At 38.4% G+C, this 21,547-nt stretch overlaps 1 protein-coding gene across 3 annotated transcripts in view; it reads right to left on the bottom strand.

Annotated features, from left to right (window-relative positions):
- Window positions 1-21,547, bottom strand: part of VPS54 (VPS54 subunit of GARP complex) — a 103,359-nt gene that overhangs the window by 4,557 nt on the left and 77,255 nt on the right. For all 3 annotated transcript variants that reach the window (XM_043917669.1, XM_043917670.1, XM_043917671.1), the window contains 2 exons: window positions 7,532-7,639; window positions 5,412-5,506 (listed from right to left, as the gene is read on the bottom strand). In XM_043917669.1, coding sequence (XP_043773604.1) covers window positions 5,412-5,506; window positions 7,532-7,639 — 203 coding nt within the window. The remainder of the gene's footprint in view (window positions 1-5,411; window positions 5,507-7,531; window positions 7,640-21,547) is intronic.

The following is a 21,547-nucleotide window of genomic DNA, read 5'->3' as shown; positions in this document are numbered from 1 at the left end:
CTTGGAACCAGTCTGTTGTTCCATGTCCAGTTCTAACTGTTGCTTCCTAACCTGCATACACGTTTCTCAAGAGGCAGGTCAGGTGGTCTGGTAGTCCCATCTCTTTCAGAATTTTCCACAGTTTATTGTGATCCACACAGTCAAAAGCTTTGGCATAGTCAATAAACCAGAAATAGATGTTTTTCTGGAACTCTCTTGGTTTTTCGATGATCCAACGGATTTCGGCAATTTGATCTCTGGTTCCTCAGCCTTTTCTAAAACCAGCTTGAAGATCTAGAAGTTCACAGTTCACGTATTGCTGAAGCCTGGCTTGGAGAATTTTGAGCATTACTTTGCTAGTGTGTGAGATGAGTGCAATTGTGCAGTAGTTTGAGCATTCTTTGGGATTGCCTTTCTTAGGGACTGGAATGAAAACTGACCTTTTCCAGTCCTGTGGCCACTGCTCAGTTTTACAAATTTGCTGGCATATCAAGTGCAGCACTTTGACAGAATCATCTTTTAGGGTTTGAAATAGCTCAACTGGAATTTCATCACCTCCACTAGCTTTGTTCATAGTGATGCTTCCTAAGGCCCACTTGACTTCACATTCCAGGATGTCTGGCTCTAGGTGAGTGATCACACCATCGTGATTATCTGGGTCGTGAAGATCTTTTTTGTACAGTTCTTCTGTGTATTCTTGCCACCTCTTCTTAATATCTTCTGCTTCTGTTAGGTCCATACCATTTCTGTCCTATTATTGAGCCCATCTTTGCATGAAATGTTCCTTTGGTATTTCTAATTTTCTTGAAGACATCTCTAGTCTTTCCCATTCTGTTGTTTTCCTCTATTTCTTTGCATTGATCGCTGAGGAAGGCTTTCTTATCCTTGCTATTCTTTGGAACTCTGCATTCAAATGGGTATATCTTTCCTTCTCCTTTGCTTTTGGCTTCTCTTCTTTTCACAGCTATTTGTAAGGCTCCTCAGACAGCCATTTTGCTTTTTTGCATTTCTTTTTCTTGGGGATGGTCTTGCTCCCTGTCTCCTGTACAATGTCATGAACCTCCATCCATAGTTCATCAGGCACTTTGTCCATCAGATCTAGTCCCTAAAATCTATTTCTCACTTCCACTGTATAATCGTTAGGGATTTGATTTAGGTCATACCTGAATGGTCTAGTGGTTTTCCCTACTTTCTTCAATTTAAGTCTGAATTTGGCAATAAGGAGTTCATGATCTGAGCCACAGTCAGCTCCCGGTCTTGTTTTTGCTGACTCTATAGAGCATCTCCATCTTTGGCTGCAAAGAATATAATCAATCTGATTTCGGTGTTGACCATCTGGTGATGTCCATGTGTAGAGTCTTCTCTTGTGTTGTTAGAAGAGGGTGTTTGCTATGACCAGTGCGTTCTCTTGGCAGAACTCTATTAGCCTCTGCTCTTCTTCATTCTATAAAATGTTTGGAACTAGACAAAGCTGGTGGTTGCACAGAGATGGTGTTGTGAAGGTACTAAGGGCCACTGAATTTTTAACTGTGAAATGTTTGATTTTATGTTATGTCCCAATTTCAGCTTGAAGAAAGTAAAATTTTAGAGCCATTTCAGGAAAAAAAAATTCCTGTCTTTGGCTAGAGTCTAGAGGTAAGTTCTTAGGAAATTCTATCCTTCAAGGAATCACTCAAAGACATATTTTACTTACTAAGTATTACTGTCTTTAAAAGTGTGAGACAATGAAGATTTTGAAGGTGCCAATCCCCAAATAGTTATATTAACAAAGAAAATAACAGGTGATGCCACTACTGTTCAACATAGTGTTGGAAGTTTTGGCCACAGCAATCAGAGCAGAAAAAGAAGTAAAAGGAATCCAGATAGGAAAAGAAGAAGTGAAACTCTCACTGTTTGCAGATGACATGATCCTCTACACAGAAAACCCTAAAGACTCTACCAGAAAATTACTAGAACTAATCAATGAATATAGTAAAGTTGCAGGATATAAAATTAACACACAGAAATCCCTTGCATTCCTATATACTAACAATGAAAAAACAGAAAGAGAAATTAAGGAAACAATACCATTCACCATTGCAACAAAAAGAATAAAATACTTAGGAGTATATCTACCTAAAGAAACAAAAGACCTATACATATAAAACTATAAAACACTGATGAAAGAAATCAAAGAGGACACAAACAGATGGAGAAACATACCGTGTTCATGGATTGGAAGAATCAATATTGTCAAAATGGCTATTCTACCCAAAGCAATCTATAGATTCAATGCAATCCTTATCAAGCTACCAACGGTATTTTTCACAGAACTAGACCAAAGAATTTCACAATATGTATGGAAATACAAAAAACCTCGAATAGCCAAAGTAATCTTGAGAAAGAAGAATGGAACTGGAGGAATCAACCTGCCTGACTTCAGACTATACTACAAAGCCACAGTCATCAAGACAGTGTGGTACTGGCACAAAGACAGAAATATAGACCAATGGAACAGAATAGAAAGCCCAGAGATAAATCCACGAACCTATGGACACCTTATCTTTGACAAAGGAGGCAAGGATATACAATGGAAAAAAGACAACCTCTTTAACAAGTGGTGCTGGGAAAACTGGTCAACCACTTGCAAAAGAATGAAACTAGAACACTTTCTAACACCATACACAAAAATAAACTCAAAATGGATTAATGATCTAAATGTAAGACCAGAAACTATAAAACTCCTAGAGGAGAACATAGGCAAAACACTCTCCGACATAAATCACAGCAAGATCCTCTATGACCCACCTCCCAGAATATTGGAAATAAAAGCAAAACTAAACAAATGGGATCTAATGAAACTTAAAAGCTTTTGCACTACAAAGGAAACTATAAGTAAGGTGAAAAGACAGCCGTCAGGTTGGGAGAAAATAATAGCAAATGAAGAAACAGACAAAGGATTAATCTCAAAAATATACAAGCAACTCCTGAAGCTCAATTCCAGAAAAATAAATGACCCAATCAAAAAATGGGCCAGAGAACTAAACAGACATTTCTCCAAAGAAGACATACAGATGGCTAACAAACACATGAAAAGATGCTCAACATCACTCATTATTAGAGAAATGCAAATCAAAACCACAATGAGGTACCATTACACACCAGTCAGGATGGCTGCTATCCAAAAGTCTACAAGCAATAAATGCTGGAGAGGCGGTGGAGAAAAGGGAACCCTCTTACACTGTTGGTGGGAATGCAAACTAGTACAGCCACTATGGAAAACAGTGTGGAGATTCCTTAAAAAACTGGAAATAGAACTGCCATATGACCCAGCAATCCCACTTCTGGGCATACACACTGAGGAAACCAGATCTGAAAGAGACACGTGCACCCCAATGTTCATCGCAGCACTGTTTATAATAGCCAGGACATGGAAGCAACCTAGATGCCCATCAGCAGATGAATGGATAAGGAAGCTGTGGTACATATACACCATGGAATATTACTCAGCCGTCAAAAAGAATTCATTTGAACCAGTCCTAATGAGATGGATGAAACTGGAGCCCCTTATACAGAGTGAAGTAAGCCAGAAAGATAAAGAACATTACAGCATACTAACACATATATATGGAATTTAGAAAGATGGTAATGATAACCCTATATGCAAAACAGAAAAAGAGACACAGAAATACAGAACAGACTTTTGAACTCTGTGGGAGAAGGTGAGGGTGGGATGTTTCAAAAGAACAGCATGTATACTATCTATGGTGAAACAGATCACCAGCCCAGGTGGGATGCATGAGACAAGTGCTCGGGCCTGGTACACTGGGAAGACCCAGAGGAATCGGGTGGAGAGGGAGGTGGGAGGGGGGATCGGGATGGGGAATAAGTGTAAATCTATGGCTGATTCATATCAATGTATGACAAAACCCACTGAAATGTTGTGAAGTAATTAGCCTCCAACTAATAAAAAAATTAAAAAAAAAAAAAAAGAAAGAAAATAACAGGTGATGAATTAATTTGGGTGCTTCAGATCTACTGGTCTGAAAACAACCAACTAGCAAGATTTGGTTATGGGAATTAAAGTAGGAATGTATGAGAGGAATGGGACTTTAAAATAGTATTAGGTTTCTTTGAATAGTGTCTGAGAGATATTTGGTATTCATTATACTGTCATTAAACTTTTCTGTGGCTTTGAAATTTTTGAAAAAAAATTCTTTAAAAAAAGAAGAAACAGGTAATAATCAAAAGAAAATCAGATTTTTGCATAAACCTCTTAAATTCAGCCTGGCGAACAAATTCAGCAGTTTGAAGCTTATAAATAGTTTTCTGCAAAATCAATTTACTGTATTCTCCAACATCACAGGTTTTAACTGCGTGGGTCCATATTTTAAAAATAGGAAATATTAGAGCATTATATGATCTGCAGTTGGTTGAATCTGTGGATGTGGAATTGTGGATACAGAGAAACCCTGTATATGGAGGGCCAGGTCCTTAAGTTATTCTCGAATTTTTAACTGCTAGAGGGCAGCACACCTAACTCCCTTCCCTACCTTGTTCAAGGGTCAAACATACTTCTTTTTTTTTTTAAGGGCAAAACCAACTTCTGATTCCAAAATATGGTTTTTACGTTTGTCCCTGTAAGTTTGAAATTTAAGCCTGAAATGCCTTTAATGGGGAAAAAAATATTCCATTTCTAAAAATCCATGAACAGGTAACAAAGTACAGAAATCATACTAAGGTGTAACTTATATAATCAGTGCCTTGTATTTTATATAATCTTTAAATTCATATCCTAACCTACATTGCTCTTAACAAAAATTCTGTGACAGAACTTTTTATCATTCCCAATATAAGAAATATTAAGGCTCAGAGAGATTAAGTGACTTGCTCAGTTACAGAGCTAGTAAGTGGCCAAACTTAACCCAAGTTTTCTGATTCTAAATCTTATGTTTTATATGTCATTTTATTTCACCAATAATACATAAAATTTGTTCAGTGGCTTACAAGAAAATATATACACATTATTTTTTGTAACCCGGTGGAGGAATTGAAGAGATTTTAACACTCTCATTTCATACATAAGGCACAGAGTTTAAGTGACTTTGTCATGGTCATACAGGTACAAAGTAGGACTTTAAGTTTTGTCTGGACAGCTGAAGACTACTGGGTGACCTAAGGAGGTGCTACTAATGCACACTGCCTCAAAGTAGACATATAAAGGCAATTAACTAATTGACCATTTATAAAACACTTTAACATAAACAGACAGATAGATATAGAGATACAGCACATCCACAGAGGCCAAAAAAAAAAAAAAAAGGCAAAAGATTGCTGATTTTACAACTATGGGGCCCTGGCAAGATTATACTGGTAAAGGACAGCACAATGAAGAAAAACTAATCAAACAACTCAATATCAGAGTATGTGGTAAAAATATGTTGAAAACATACCCATTTTGAGGTCCTCCATCATTTATCACATTTAAGTGAGATAACTGCTTTTTCAAGTGGAGTTTGTAACTTGCATTAATTCTTAAAAATAACATCTGAAAAAGAAACAAAACTAAGTTTCTTAAAGCTCTACCGACACAGAAGACATAAGTAATTAGTATTATTTGGAGAAAATTTTTTGCTTTGGCATATACTTTTAAAATCCTCCTCTGAAAGTATGGAATTACTATTTCAGTATAGTTTTTCTGCTTAGTTGGATAAAAGCTCTTTTGCCCTTTTTAGCAGCACTCCTTTTAGTGATACGATTTACTACTGCCTTTCTGCCCCTTAAAAGTCTTCTGGAATATGTAAATGGGATGAACCATACAGGTGAAAAGATGGAGAATTCTGCAATTAACTAGGAACCTGACAGAGAAAAAAGTCACAATGGTAAAGGAAGGCTACTGTTACCCTTCTAAATTACTTGGAAGTATTTTATTGCTCCATTTGCAAATTTTTAATGCAATGGCCCAGTACTTCTTTGGGAAATGCCTGACCTGAAATTATACAAAACTAATCTATGGAAACAATTTTGTGAAATATATTTTCAATGACAAAAATATATAAAGTCATCTATGGAAAAGTTTTATGGAGTCACTGGTACTCGAATGACAGTGATTACATAAAATCTATACTTTGTGCCAAGGTTTGAAAAGAGTTCACTTTAAATGAAGATGCAGATAAAAATATATGAAATACCTGTGTATTCAGCTCACTGACCTGGCTAAGTCTTGCTCCAGAATTAGAACTCAGAGGGCAAATTCAGAAGGTCAGAATGTCAGAGGTGAGGGATCTTGCATGTGGAATGAAAAGGATGGTTTGACTAGGAAGACTGAGAAAGGAAAAGAGAGACCCTAGTGGGTGCTCCGTATCTCAAAGCTCCTCCTAAGTCCTCAGTGAGCCCCAAAGATGGTGGATAATATGTATTCATAAAGTTAGTATGATGAATGAAAACCTAGGAAAACATGAGAAGATGGTAATAGCTAGTGTAAGATGGAAGTTCAAGGTGGTGTGGAAAAGGAGACCAGCAGAAGCAAAAGTGGGGAAGAGACACTACAAAACCTACACTTTGCTCCCAAGTATCGATGCCATGCACTCAGCCAATCAGAGACAAACTGAAACAAGAAATGTGTCTGAAGAGCAAAAACTCCAGTGAAAGCTAAGATCATTAGTCATGTAACAACTAGGCTTGTATTAATTATAACACTGTGTGTTTGTTAAGTCACTTCAGTCGTGTCCCCATGGACTGCAGTCCTCCAGGTGCCTCTGTCCATGGGATTCTCCAGGCAAGAATACTGGAGTGGGTTGCCATGCCCTCCTCCAGGGGATCTTCCCGACCCTAAATACAACTAGGTTTGAATGAGATCACCTGGTATAAAGGGAACAAACTAAGGTGGATAAAGAAGACTGAAAAAAAAGAAGTACTGGAACCTTTAAAGTACTACTAGGAAACGGAATTGAGGAAAGTCAGGGGTAGGAATGTCGTGGAAAAGTGGAGAAAACACTGATGATGGTGTAGGGAAAACAGTAGTGGCAGAGGATGGATACTTCATAGGTAAGAGATGCTAAAGACTACCCATTTTGCTATTTTTCCTGATTTGTGCCTACTACACACCATTTATGCTGACCTAACAAACATTAATGTATACTGATTGAGTTATTAAGTTATTAAGTCCATCAGTAATTCCTTCCCTATCCAATTTGGATTATAATCAGTGTATAACTTATTCTACTATTCATTGATAAATGCTAAACAACCCTGATTTTCAAACTAATAATGTAATAAATGATGTTGGTAGAATCTGGGACCTCTGATGACCCAAAGGACAAATGAAAATCTGCTTTTTAGAATGGCTGACCACAGAGCAAAGCTACCACTGCTCTAGCCTGTCGGGGCAAGGAGGGTTCTGAAATCAGAAATTTCTATCCATGTTCCACAAGTCAATATAACAACTGGGAAAAAATAATAATGATCATATTGTAACATGAACTAAGTTTACATGTGTCAAAAGTACATAAAAACACTTCAATTCTGCATGCATATTATGTTATATATAATAGTTTTAGGAATTACTACTCACTTGCGTTTGTTCTTCAGGAAGCAGATCAAATATAGCTTCATGCATTTTTGCCATTTGCTTACAAATATTCCTGAAACAGGCAGAAGGAACGGGAGCTTTCACTTCATACTGGCAGGGAAAAATAATGAGAATTATATTCATGTCCTCTGTAATGTATACTATCCCCACTGTTCCCTAAAACATATTATTTTCTGCCCTTACACATCTAACTCTGATAGAGTTGAAGCTTACACTTCAACTATATTCTGTGCTACTCATGCAAATCTTAAAAATTTTTCATCAAAAATTCTAATCTACTTTGAGACAGCCAGCATAATTTAGTGGCTAAGAATACAGACTGCTTCCCTTCTTAAGATGGGCGTGTGATGTGTTCCTCAGTCATGGTCTGACTCTTTGCGACCCCATGGACTGTAGCCCGCCAGGCTCCTTTGTCCATGGAATATTCCAGGCCAGAATACTGCAGTGGGTTACCATTCCTTACTCCAGGGGATCTCGATTCAGACACGGAACTTGCATCTCTTGTGTCTCCTGCATTGATAGGCAGATTCTTTACCATGGCGCAACCTGGGAAGCCCTAAAGATGGACTGCCTGCATTCAAATTCCAACTCTTAAAATTCTTAGCTATGTGAGACTGGGTGAGTTACTTCTCTGTATTAGGTGAGATATTTCTCTATATCTCAAAGGGCTTTTCCTGAGGATTTTAAAAGATGGTTCATAAGAACTCAAAACTGTGTGTGATACAAAGGAAGTACTCAAAAATATTAGCTACTATTCTGGCTCAATATAGAATAATGAATCATTAAAGTAGGCCCTTCAAATTAAGTTTGTTTTTTTAAACATGATTTTAAGAATGTGTTCAAAGTGGTCATATCTGAAATCAGTATAACTGGTAGAACTAAAATGTTCTTTCTCTTTCATAGGTGGGTCAATATTGTAATCATGTTTATCCTAATTTTCAAGTATCTATACTAAAAATTTTTAATTAGGTAAATTCATTTATTATTCTTATATCTGGAACTGTACACTGGTATGATTGAGATAATCACATTTTGGCCCATATTATAGAGTTCACAGTTTAAATTATACATCATTTTCATTTTTAAGACAAATTTGGGCCAAATAACTATATTTTAGATGCACTAATCTTACATAGTTTATTAAAATGATGAGTTCCAATATACCGTGGTAGTAGAACCATGTAAAAGTTATCATGTGACTGGACCAAGCAACCTTGTGACCCCTCAACGATTTGTCTCTCTTCAGCCTACAGTAAATCAAATATCCCCTTTTCTTTTTTTATTAACAGCTCTAAGATATAATTTGTATACCATAAAATTCACCCCTTTAAAGTGTACAATTAACTGCTCTTTAGTAAACTCATAGCTATACAACCATCACCACTAATTTACAAACACTTCCATCAACCCAAAAAGAAACCCCATATCCATTAGCAGGCACTCCCCATTCTTCCTTCTCCTCAGTTCCTGGCAACCACTAATCACTAATGGAATCATATAGCATATCGCTTTTGTGACTGGCTTCTTTCACTTAGCATGCTTTCAAAGGTTCGTCCATGTTGCATCAAGTACATCATCCTTTTATGGCTGTATGATATTCCATTGCATGAATAAATCATAGTTAATCCAGTCATCAGTTAATAGACATTTGGGCCATTTCTACTTTTTGGCTATTATGAATAATAACTTTATGAACATTCATGTACAAATTTCTGTGTAGACAGATGTTATCAATTCTCTTGAAGTAGAATTACTGGGTCATATGGTAACTCCATGTTCAACCTTTTGAGGAAATGCAAAATGTTTTCCAAAGTGGCTGTACCACTTTACAATTCCACCCAGCAATGTATGAGGGTTCCAATTTCTCCATATTCTCTCCAATACTTGTTACTGTCCTTATTTTAGCCATCCTAGTGGGTATGAAATAATCTCACAATGGCAAAATCCCCTTATCTTAATTACCCCCATGTCCTGGGTTGAATTATATCCCCCCAAGATTCATGTCCACTTAGAGCATCCTAAGGTAATACTGGATTTGAGTGGGCCCTAAATCCACTGACTGGTATTTTTATAAAAGAAAGGAGAGGGACACTTAGACATAGAAACACACAGAGGGAATATGGTCATGTGAAGACAGAGGCAGGGACTGAAGTGATGGATCTACAAGTCAAGGAATGCCAACAACTGACAGCAAGCACCTGAAGCTAGAAAGAGGCAAGGAAGTTTTCTCTGTTAGAGCCTTCAGAGGAAGCATGTTCTGGGGACACTTTGATTCGGGATTTCTATCCTCCAAATACTACAAGACAATGCACTTCTTGTTCTAAGCCCCTTACTCTGTGGGAATGTTATGGCAGCCCTAGTAAACTAGTATACCCCTCAAAACTTTCATTCATCACTGCTTTCCCTCAAAATAGTATTCTTTCTGTATGACTTTTACCATACATGGCTTCAATCATTTAATCTTGATACTGTACTTTTTTATTCTCAACCTTTAAACTTTGGTTCTTGCCACCATCCAAACAATCTTCCCTCTACCATAAACAATCTTCTGAAATTTCTCTCTGGAAAAAAATTACTAAAGAGGTCCTAATTTCCAAATTTAATAACTCTTTTAGTTCCCCTTCCTCATTTCTCTGCAGTATTTCACACAACATCCCACTGGAAACGTCATCCTGGTGCAGGACAATGCTTTCCCCGTTCCTTCCTCCTAACCTTCCCTCTTCCAGGTCCTGTCTCCCAAGTGCAAAGCAACTTTAATATTAATCCTCTCTTATCTTCCTCACTTTGTTCTTGTCAGTGTTGTTCAATCCCATGACTTCTAATATACCTCTAGTTATGAACCACTTTATTACATGCTCCCCTTTATTACATTCATTACATACTCCAATCCACATTTGAGCTTACCATGAGCTTTCCCAAACCTGCTCTCTTACCTGTTTCAATTACTATTACCAATATTACCATCCTCCTGGTCACACAGACTTGAAATCTCCAACTTAAGTTTTTAACTCCTTCTTTTCTTTGTTTTCCTTGTATTGAATCAGTGACTAAGTCTCACCAATTATACTTTCAAATTATTTTACACATTAGTTACTATTTTGAGCTAGAAAATTTTTTGTTGTGGGGGCCATCCTGGGTATTGCAGGATATTCAGCAGCATCAGTCTCTCCTCACTAATGACTAGTACCATCCCACACAAAACTGTAACAACCAAAATACTGCCAGAGATAAAGTGCAGATGACAAACCAACACATGAAAAGATACTCAACATACTAGTCATTACAGAAATTAAAACCACAATGAGATATCACTCAATGCAGACCCACTAGAAGACTAATGTTAAAGCAGAGACAACATAAAGAGCTGGTGAAGACAAAGAGTATCCAGAAGTCTTATACATCACGAAACTGTATAGTCATTTCAGAAAATCATTTGGCAGTTTTTTTTAATAAATTTACCATAAAGTTTTACATTTCTGGCAGAGGAGGAGCTAAGATGGCAGAGGAATAGGATGAGGAGACCACTTTCTCCCCTACAAATTCATCGAAAGAACATCTGAACGCTGAGCAAACTTCACAAAACACCTTCTGACCGCTAGCAGGAGACATCAGGCCCCAGAAAAGCAGCCCATCGTCTTAGAAAGGAGGTAGGACAAAATATAAAAGATAAAAAGAGAGACAAAAGAGCTAGGGACAGAGACCCGTCCTGTGAAGGGAGTCGTAATAGAGGAAGTTTCCAAACACCAGGAAACCCCAGCATTGGCGGGTCTGGGGGAAGTTTTCGAATCTCGGAGGGCAACCTAACTGGGAGGAAAAATAAAAACCCACAGATTACATGCCTAAAAGCAACTCCCAGCAGAAAAGTACCTCAGACGCCTGCATCCGCCACCAGCAAGTGGGGGCTGAACGGAGAGGAGCAGGAGGCATTGCTTAGGGCCCGAATGCCCTGAGGGCAATCGGAGGGAGCTAACGAGAGATATCAACTTAAACTGTGGGACAGCAAGAGTGAGAGAGAAAATTAACCGGCCGTTCACAGAACAAAGGGACTGAGCAATTCCAGAGGAGAGCTAGCCAGCTGCGGACCGGCCCATCCCCCGCGGGAGGCAGGAGGCAGGGGGGAGGGGAAAGGGGGCAAACTCGGCCCCAGAGAAGGCACCCCCTACCAAACTGCCAACACGCTTCCAGTCTCTAACCAAAGACTTCCTGAGATTCTGGATGGTCGACATCCGCTGGGAAGGTCGCGGCTAGAGGCCAGCTCCCGAAATCAGTCACAAGGCGCACCCGACCAGCGCGGGGAAACTGAGGCTGGGGCTGCGGAGGGGATAAGGAACGTTGCACCCGAGGAGAGTGTGCCCGTCAAGCTCCTGGCTGCCTGAGCTGCTCGGGGGACCGGGGAAGGCACAAAACGCAGGCCCAACCGAGTCCGCGCTTTTGTAGAGAACCCGAAAACTGGAACCGCACGCAACGCAGGGCCTGTTCCATATAGAGCAGCCGGGAGCCTGAGCAGTGTAGACAGGGAAAGTACACATCCGTGAGCGGGGCAAACCCAGTGTGGCCGGAACACTGCGAGTGCTCCCCACACAGGCCAGTGACATTTGTCTGCAGCGCCCCTCCCTCATCGCAGTACAAATGAACAAGCGAACATAAACAAGAGACCACCTCCACCCGCCTGTGTCAGGGCGGAAATTAGACACTGAACAGACCGGCAAACAGAAGCCAAATAAACAAAGGGAACCGCTTCAGAAGGGACCGCTGCAACAGATTAAAATCCCTGTAGGTAACACCGACTACACCGGAAGGGGCCTATAGATATCGAGAGGTGTAAGCTGGAACGAGGAGCTATCTGAAACTGAACCAAACCCACACTGACCGCAACAGCTCCAGAGAAATTCCTAGATATATTTTTACTTTTACTTTAAAAGAAAACAATTTTTTTTAAAATTTTTTCTCGTTTACTTTCTTTTAAAATTCCCTATTACTCCTCCATTACTCCTTAACTTTCATATTCATTTTCATATATTTTTACTATTTTTTTATTTAGAAAAAAAATTTTTTTTCTCTTATTTTCTTTTAAAGTCCTCTATTACTCCTCTACTACTCCTTAATTTTCAATTTCATTTCACTATAACCTTGCAAAAAAAAAAAAGAAGAGGCCCTATTTTTAAACTGAACTTCATATATATTTCTAAAATTTTTTGTGTTTTTGTTTTTGTTTTTAATGTTGTATTTTTAAGAGTCTAACCTCTACTCTAGATTTTTAATGTTTGTTTTTCAGTATTGGATATCAATATTGGACATTTAAGAATACAATCTTCAGTACCCATTTTTACTCAGGAGTGTGTTGATTACTCTCTCCCAATCTTGACTCTCTGTTTTCTCCCTCAGATCACCTCTATTTCCTCCCTCCCCCTTCTCTTCCCAATCCAATCCTGTGAATCTCTGTGGGTGTCTGGGCTACGGAGAACACTTTGGGAACAGAGAACTGCGTCGATCTGTCTCTCTCCTCTTGAGTCCCCCTTTTACTCCTCCTTTTTCCCCCTTTTTCTCCTCCTGCTCATCTCTATCTCCCTCCTCCCTCTCCTCTTCTTCATGTAACTCTGTGAACCTCTCTGTGTCCCTCACGGTGGAGAATCTTTTCACCATTAACCTAGAAGTTCTATTATCAGTGCTGTATAGTTGGAGAAGTCTTGAGACTACTGGAAGCCTGAAATCCAGAGGCAGGAGACTTAAGTCCAAAACCTGAGAACACCAGAAAACTCCTGACTACAGGGAACATTAAGTAATAAGAGATCATCCAAAAGCCTCCATGCCTACACTGAAACCAACCACCACCCAAGAGCCAATAAGTTCCAGAGCAAGACATACCACGTAATTTCTCCAGAAATGCAGGAACATAGCCCCGAGGGTCAACATACTGGCTGCCCAAAGTCACACCTAACACATAGACCCATCTCAAAACTCACTCCTGGACACTCCATTGCACTCCAGAGAGAAGAAATCCAGTTCCACGCACCAGAACACCAATGCAAGCTTCCCTAACCAGGAAAACTTTACAAGCCAATCATCCAACCCCATCCACTGGGTGAAACCTCCAAAATAAAAAGGAACCACAGACCACCAGAATACAGAAAGCCCACTCCAGACACAGCAATCTAAACAAGAGGAAAAGGCAGAGAAATACCCAACAGGTAAAGGAACATGAAAAATGCCCACCAAGTCAAACAAAAGAGGAGGAGATAGGGAATCTACCTGAAAAAGAACTTAGAATAATGATAATAAAAATGACCCAAAATCTTGAAAACAAAATGGAGTTACAGATAAATAGCCTGGAGACAAAGATTGAGAAGATGCAAGAAATGTTTAATAAGGACCTAGGAGAAATAAAAAAGAGTCAATTAAAAATGAATAATGCAATAAATGAGATGGAAAACACTCTGGAGGGAACCAAGAGTAGAATGACAGAGACAGAAGATAGGGTAAGTGAGGTAGAAGATAAAATGATGGAAATAAATGAAGCAGAGAGGAAAAAAGAAAAAAGAATCAAAAGAAATGAGGAGAAGCTCAGGGACCTCTGGGACAATGTGAAATGCCCCAACATTTGAATCATAGGAGTCCCAGATGAAGAAGACAGAAAGAAAGGCCATGAGAAAATACTCGAGGAGATAATAGCTGAAAACTTCCCTAAATTGGGGAAGGAAATAGTTACACAGGTCCAAGAAACCCAGAGAGTCCCAAACAGGACAAACCCAAGGTGAAACTCCCCAAGACACATATTAATCAAATTAACAAAGGTCAAACACAAAGAACAAATATTAAAAGCAGCAAGGGAGAAACAACAAATAACACACAAAGGGATTCCCATAAGGATAACAGATGATCTATCAATAGAAACCCTTCAGGCCAGAAGGGAATGGCAGGACATACTTAAAGTAATGAAAGAGAATAACCTACAACCTAGATTACTGTACCCAGCAAGGATCTCATTCAGATATGAAGGAGAATTCAAAAGCTTTACAGACAAGCAAAAGCTGAGAGAATTCAGCACCACCGAACCAGCTCTTCAAGAAATGCTAAAGGATCTTCTCTAGACAGGAAACACATAAAGGTTGTATAAACGTGAACCCAAAACAACAAAGTAAATGGCAATGGGACCATACCTATCAATAATTACCTTAAATGTAAATGGGTTGAATGCCCCAACCAAAAGACAAAGACTGGCTGAATGGATACAAAAACAAGACCCCTATATATGCTGTCTACAAGAGACCCACCTCAAAACAAGGGACACATACAGACTGAAAGTGAAGGGCTGGAAAAAAATATTTCACGCAAACGGAGACCAAAAGAAAGCAGGAGTCGCAATACTCATATCAGATAAAATAGACTTTAAAATAAAGGCTATGAAAAGAGACAAAGAAGGACACTACATAATTATCAAGGGATCAATCCAAGAAGAAGATATAACAATGATAAATATATATGCACCCAACATAGGAGCACCGCAGTATGTAACGCAAACACTAACGAGTGTGAAAGAGGAAATTAATAGTAACACAATAATAGTGGGAGACTTTAATACCCCACTCACAACTATGGACAGATCAACTAAACAGAAAATTAACAAGGAAACACAAACTTCAAATGACACAATGGACCAGCTAGACCTAACTGATATCTATAGGACATTTCACCCCAAAACAATCAATTTCACCTTTTTCTCAAGTGCACATGGAACCTTCTTCAGAATAGATCACATCCTGGGCCATAAATCTAGCCATGGGAAATTCAAAAAAGTTGAAATCATTCCAGTCATCTTTTCTGACCACAGTGCAGTAAGATTAGATCTCAATTACAGGAAAAAACATTATTAAAAATTGAAACATATGGAGGCTAAATAACACGCTTCTAAATAACCAACAAATCATAGAAGAAATCAAAAAAGAAACCAAAATATGCATAGAAACGAATGAAAATGAAAACACAACAACCCAGAACCTATGGGACACTGTAAAAGCAGTGCTAAGGGGAAGGTTCATAGCATTACAGGCTTACCTCAAGAAACAAGAAAAAAGTCAAATAAATAACCTAACTCTACACCTAAAGCAACTAGAGAAGGAAGAAATGAAGAACCCCAGGGTTAGTAGAAGGAAAGAAATCTTAAAAATCAGGGCAGAAATAAATGCAAAAGAAACTAAAGAGACCATTGCAAAAATCAACAAGGCTAAAAGCTGGTTTTTTGAAAAAATAAACAAAATTGACAAACCGTTAGCAAGACTCATTAAGAAACAAAGGGAGAAGTACCAAATTAACAAAATTAGAAATGAAAATGGAGAGATCACAACAGACAACACTGAATACAAAGGATCATAGAGACTACTACCAGCAGCTCTATGCCAATAAAATGGACAACTTGGAAGAAATGGACAAATTCTTAGAAAAGTATAACTTTCCACAACTGAACCAGAAAGAAATATAAGATCTTAACAGACCCATCACAAGCAAGGAAATCGAAACTGTAATCAGAAATCTTCCAGCAAACAAAAGCCCAGAACCTGATGGCTTCACAGCTGAATTCTACCAAAAATTTAGAGAAGAGCTAACACCTATCTTACTCAAACTCTTCCAGAAAATTGCAGAAGAAGCTAAACTTCCAAACTCATTCTATGGGGCCACCATCACCCTAATTCCAAAACCAGACCAAGATACCACAAAAAAAGAAAACTACAGGCCAATATCACTGATGAACATAGATGCAAAAATCCTTAACAAAATTCTAGCAAACAGAATCCAACAACATATTAAAAAGATCATACATCATGACCAAGTGGGCTTTATCCCAGGAATGCAAGGATTCTTTAACATCTGCAAATCAATCAATGTAATACACCACATTAACAAATTGAAAGATAAAAGCCATATGATTATCTCAATAGATGCAGAAAAAGCATCTGACAAAATTCAACATCCATTTATGATTAAAACTCTCCAGAAAGCAGGAATAGAAGGAACATACCTCAACATAATAAAAGCTATAAATGACAAACCTACAGCAAGCATTACCCTCAAAGGTGAAAAATTGAAAGCATTTCCCCTAAAATCAGGAACAAGACAAGGGTGCCCACTCTCACCACTACTATTCAACATAGTGTTGGAAGTTTTGGCCACAGCAATCAGAGCAGAAAAAGAAGTAAAAGGAATCCAGATAGGAAAAGAAGACGTGAAACTCTTGCTGTTTGCAGATGACATGATCCTCTACATAGAAAACCCTAAAGATTCTACCAGAAAATTACTAGATCTAATCAACGAATATAGTAAAATTGCAGGATATGAAATTAACACACAGAAATCCCTTGCATTCCTATACACTAACAGTGAGAAAACAGAAAGAGAAAGTAAGGAAACAATACCATTCACCATTGCAAAAAAAAAGAATAAAATACTTAGGAGTATATCTACCTAAAGAAACAAAAGACCTATACATACAAAACTATAAAACACTGATGAACGAAATCAAAGAGGACACAAACAGATGGAGAAACATACCGTGTTCATGGATTGGAAGAATCAATATTGTCAAAATGACTATACTACCCAAAGCAATCTATAGATTCAATGCAATCCCTAACAAGCTACCAACAGTATTTTTCACAGAGCTAGAACAAATAATTTCACAATTTGTATGGAAATACAAAAAAACCTCGAATAGCCAAAGTAATCTTGAGAAAGAAGAATGGAACTGGAGGAATCAACCTGCCTGACTTCAGGCTCTACTACAAAGCCACAGTCATCAAGACAGTGTGGTACTGGCACAAAGACAGAAATATAGATCAACGGAACAGAATAGAAAGCCCAGAGATAAATCCACGAACCTATGGACACATTATCTTCGACAAAGGAGGCAAGGATATACAATGGAAAAAAAGACAACCTCTTTAACAAGTGGTGCTGGGAAAACTGGTCAACCACTTGTAAAAGAACGAAACTAGAACACTTTCTAACACCATACACAAAAATACACTCAAAATGGATTAATGATCTAAATGTTAAGACCAGAAACTATAAAACTCCTAGAGGAGAACATAGGCAAAACATTCTCTGACACAGCGGGATCCTCTATGACCCACCTCCCAGAATATTGGAAATAAAAGCAAAAATAAACAAATGGAACCTAATGAAACTTAAAAGCTTTTGCACAACAAAGGAAACTATAAGCAAGGTGAAAAGACAGCCCTCAGATTGGGAGAAAATAATAGCAAACGAAGCAACAGACAAAGGATTAATCTCAAAAAGATACAAGCAACTCCTGAAGCTCAATTTCAGAAAAATAAATGACGCAATCAAAAAATGGGCCAAAGAACTAAACAGACATTTCTCCAAAGAAGACATACAGATGGCTAACAAACACATGAAGAGATGCTCAACATCACTCATTATCAGAGAAATGCAAATCAAAACCACAATGAGGTACCATTACACACCAGTCAGGATGGCTGCTATCCAAAAGTCTACAAGCAATAAATGCTGGAGAGGGTGTGGAGAAAAGGGAACCCTCTTACACTGTTGGTGGGAATGCAAACTAGTACAGCCACTATAGAGAACAGTGTGGAGATTTCTTAAAAAACTGGAAATAGAACTGCCATATGACCCAGCAATCCCACTTCTGGGCATACACACTGAGGAAACCAGATCTGAAAGAGACACGTGCACCCCAATGTTCATCGCAGCACTGTTTATAATAGCCGGGACATGGAAGCAACCTAGATGCCCATCAGCAGATGAATGGATAAGGAAGCTGTGGTACATATACACCATGGAATATTACTCAGCCGTTAAAAAGAATTCATTTGAATCAGTTCTAATGAGATGGATGAAACTGGAGCCCATTATACAGAGTGAAGTAAGCCAGAAAGATAAAGACCAATACAGTATACTAATGCATATATATGGAATTTAGAAAGATGGTAATGATAACCCTATATGCAAAACAGAAAAAGAGACACAGATGTACAGAACAGACTTTTGGACTCTGTGGGAGAAGGCGAGGGTGGGATGTTTTGAGAGAACAGCATCAAAACATGTATATTATCAAGGGTGAAACAGATCACCAGCCCAGGTTGGATGCATGAGACAAGTGCTTGGGGCTGGTGCACTGGGAAGACCCAGAGGGATCGGGTGGAGAGGGAGGTGGGAGCGGGGATCGGGATGGGGAACACATGTAAATCCATGGCTGATTCATGTCAATGTATAGCAAAACCCACTACAATATTGTAAAGTAATTAGCCTCCAACTAATAAAAATAAATGGAAAAGAAAAAAAAAATTTTTACATTTCTATGCCACCATCAATATATTCAAAGTATTTACACAAATACTTTGACTACCAGTGACCCACCTCTACTATCTTTCCAACATATCTCCCACTCTACTCTTAGGCTTACCCACCCTAATACATTAGTTATATGGAATTACTTACTTTTGTTATTATTAAAAAGAACAGCAAAGGCATTAGCAGTCAATGTTTACTGGAACTGGCTCTAGTCAGATACAAAGATATGATAAAAAGAAAAGTGCTCCACATATATTATCTCATAAATCCTCACTACATCTTTATGAGATTTTTATTATTATCCCCATTTAGAGATAGAAACTGAGGCCTAAATAAATTAAGAATTTGCCGAAGGTTCTTCAGTGGCTCATGCATGACAAACATGGAATTTGAACTTAGGTCTACCTAACTCCAAAACCTGACACTAAACTTACTTCTTATGATTCCAATCAACATGTCTGCTCACACTGTTAACCTCAGTGTATCTCTTTGCCTCAACTTAATCTGCTCTAATGGTTGTTGTTTAGTCGCTAAGTCATGTCCGACTCTTTTGCAACCATCTGTAGCCTGCCAGGTTCCTCTGTCCACGGGATTTCCTGGGCAAGAATACTGCAATCGGTTGCCGTCTCCTTCTCCAGGGGATCTTCCCAACCCAGGGACTGAACCTGTGTCTCCTGCATCAGCAAGTGGATTCTTTACCACCAAGCCACCAGGGAAGCCCACTCTAATCGTGAAAAGCAAAATTTATATCCATGCCTCATCCATAAAGCTTTCCCAGACCTCATTCCCCAGTTGACAACCATGTCTTTCAAAACATTAAAAGCTTCAACAGCACTGAATTATTTCCTTACTTTATTATGATACTTTATATAATCTACCTCCTGTAATAGTTACTGATATAATTATCCTACTATATATTTTACTATTTGAGGACCAGATAAAAGGTTTCTTCACTTTTGCGGATCTCTGTTAATCTAACACAATTTAACTCAACATGAATTAATAGTGGCTGGAACATTAGTCTAGCCAGTAGTATCATCAGATGTTAATGTTTTATTCTGCCCAAGGAAAGGTACCCTTACTTCTTAGTTTCTTAGAATCAACCTATATTTTATTACTATGCTATTCCTCTTTCCCCAAATTAAAATTCCAGGTAAGAAAATGAAAAGCTAAAAATTGAGAGACTAACCCAAATCAAACACTCTGCTATTTTGGAATGAATTAAAAACTGGACCAAACTCCTGGGAAACCCACGGAAGCAAGTAGAGCAGGAGTGGTATATAGACTTGATATACAGGGATACAGGGATTCCCTTGTGGCTCAGCTGGTAAAGAATCCTCCTGCAATGTGGGGGACCTGGGCTCAATTCCTGGGTTGGGAAGATCCTCTGGAGAACAGAACGTCTACTCACTCCTGTATTCTCGCCTAAAGTATTTCATGGATTGTATAGTCCATGGGGTCACAAAGAGTTGGACATGACTGAGCGACTTGAGCAGGGCGTCGCAACCCACTCCAGTATTCTTGCCTGGAGAATCCCTGAGGACAGAGGAGACTGGTAGACTTGAGTCATGGGGTTGCAAACAGTTGGACATGACTGAGTGCTATACAGGGAATGACTGAGTGCTATACAGGGAAAATGTAACATGTCAGGGGAACAGGAAAAGTCATCAGTGGGGATGACAGTAAAGAAAACACAAAGTTGCAAACATCTAGGCACATTTTTAACATTAAAAAAAGACATACAAAATGGGGAGAGAGGTGTTTGAAGTTTATAAAAGACTTAAGAGGCATAATAACCAAATACAATATGTAGATCATGTAAAAGCTTTTGTTCAAACAAATTATTGTAAAACGACATCTTAGGACAATTGGTAAGTTTCAAATAGGAATAAGTATTAGATGATAATAAGGAATTATTGTTAATTTTGCTGGTTTGATATAGACATGATATATAGTCATATATAAAAAAGTATCCCTCCCTAAGTTTTTAGAAATATATTCTTAAGTACTTAGGGATGAAATATTACAGGGCCTCAAATTAACTACAAAATATTTTAACAGAAAAAGAAAAATGTTAATGATGGTTAAATACAGGTGATAAATATATGGGAAGTTCATACATTATTTCTTTACCAAAAAGAATGCAATAAACTGTTATAGGAAAAAGTCTAGCCATAATCCCAATTCTTGTTAAAAAACTCTGGATGACTTGATAGAATAAAGTAAAGGTTTTAAGAGTACCAGCATTTTTTGGATTTGCTTCATTCTATTCCCCAGCTCATCATTAGTCTCACTATTTAACATTTACCTTACTCTACATTATCACCCTGGTGGCTCAGATGGTAAAGAATCTTCCTGCAATGCAGGAGATCTGGGTTCTATCCCTGGGTCAGGAAGATCCCCTGAAGTAGGAAATGGCAACCCACTCCAGTATTCTTGCCTGTAGAATTCCATGGACAGAAGAGCCTGGCAGGCTGCAGTTCATGGGGTCGCAAAGAGTTGAACTCAACTGAATGACTAACACTTTCACTTTCACTTTACTCTACATTGTTAGGTGTTAAGTCCTCTGCTGTGTTAGATGGTAAACTTCTTAGGGTAGTTACATACATTATTCATTGACTTTTGGTACACAGAAGAATGTCATATATCAAAAAGGAAACTGGTGGAATGGAA

This window comes from Cervus elaphus, chromosome 11, assembly GCF_910594005.1.
Source record: "Cervus elaphus chromosome 11, mCerEla1.1, whole genome shotgun sequence".
Classification (NCBI taxonomy): Eukaryota; Metazoa; Chordata; class Mammalia; order Artiodactyla; family Cervidae; genus Cervus; species Cervus elaphus.
The sequence above is the reverse complement of the archived record's forward strand: the minus strand, read 5'-3'. Positions and strand labels throughout refer to the sequence as shown.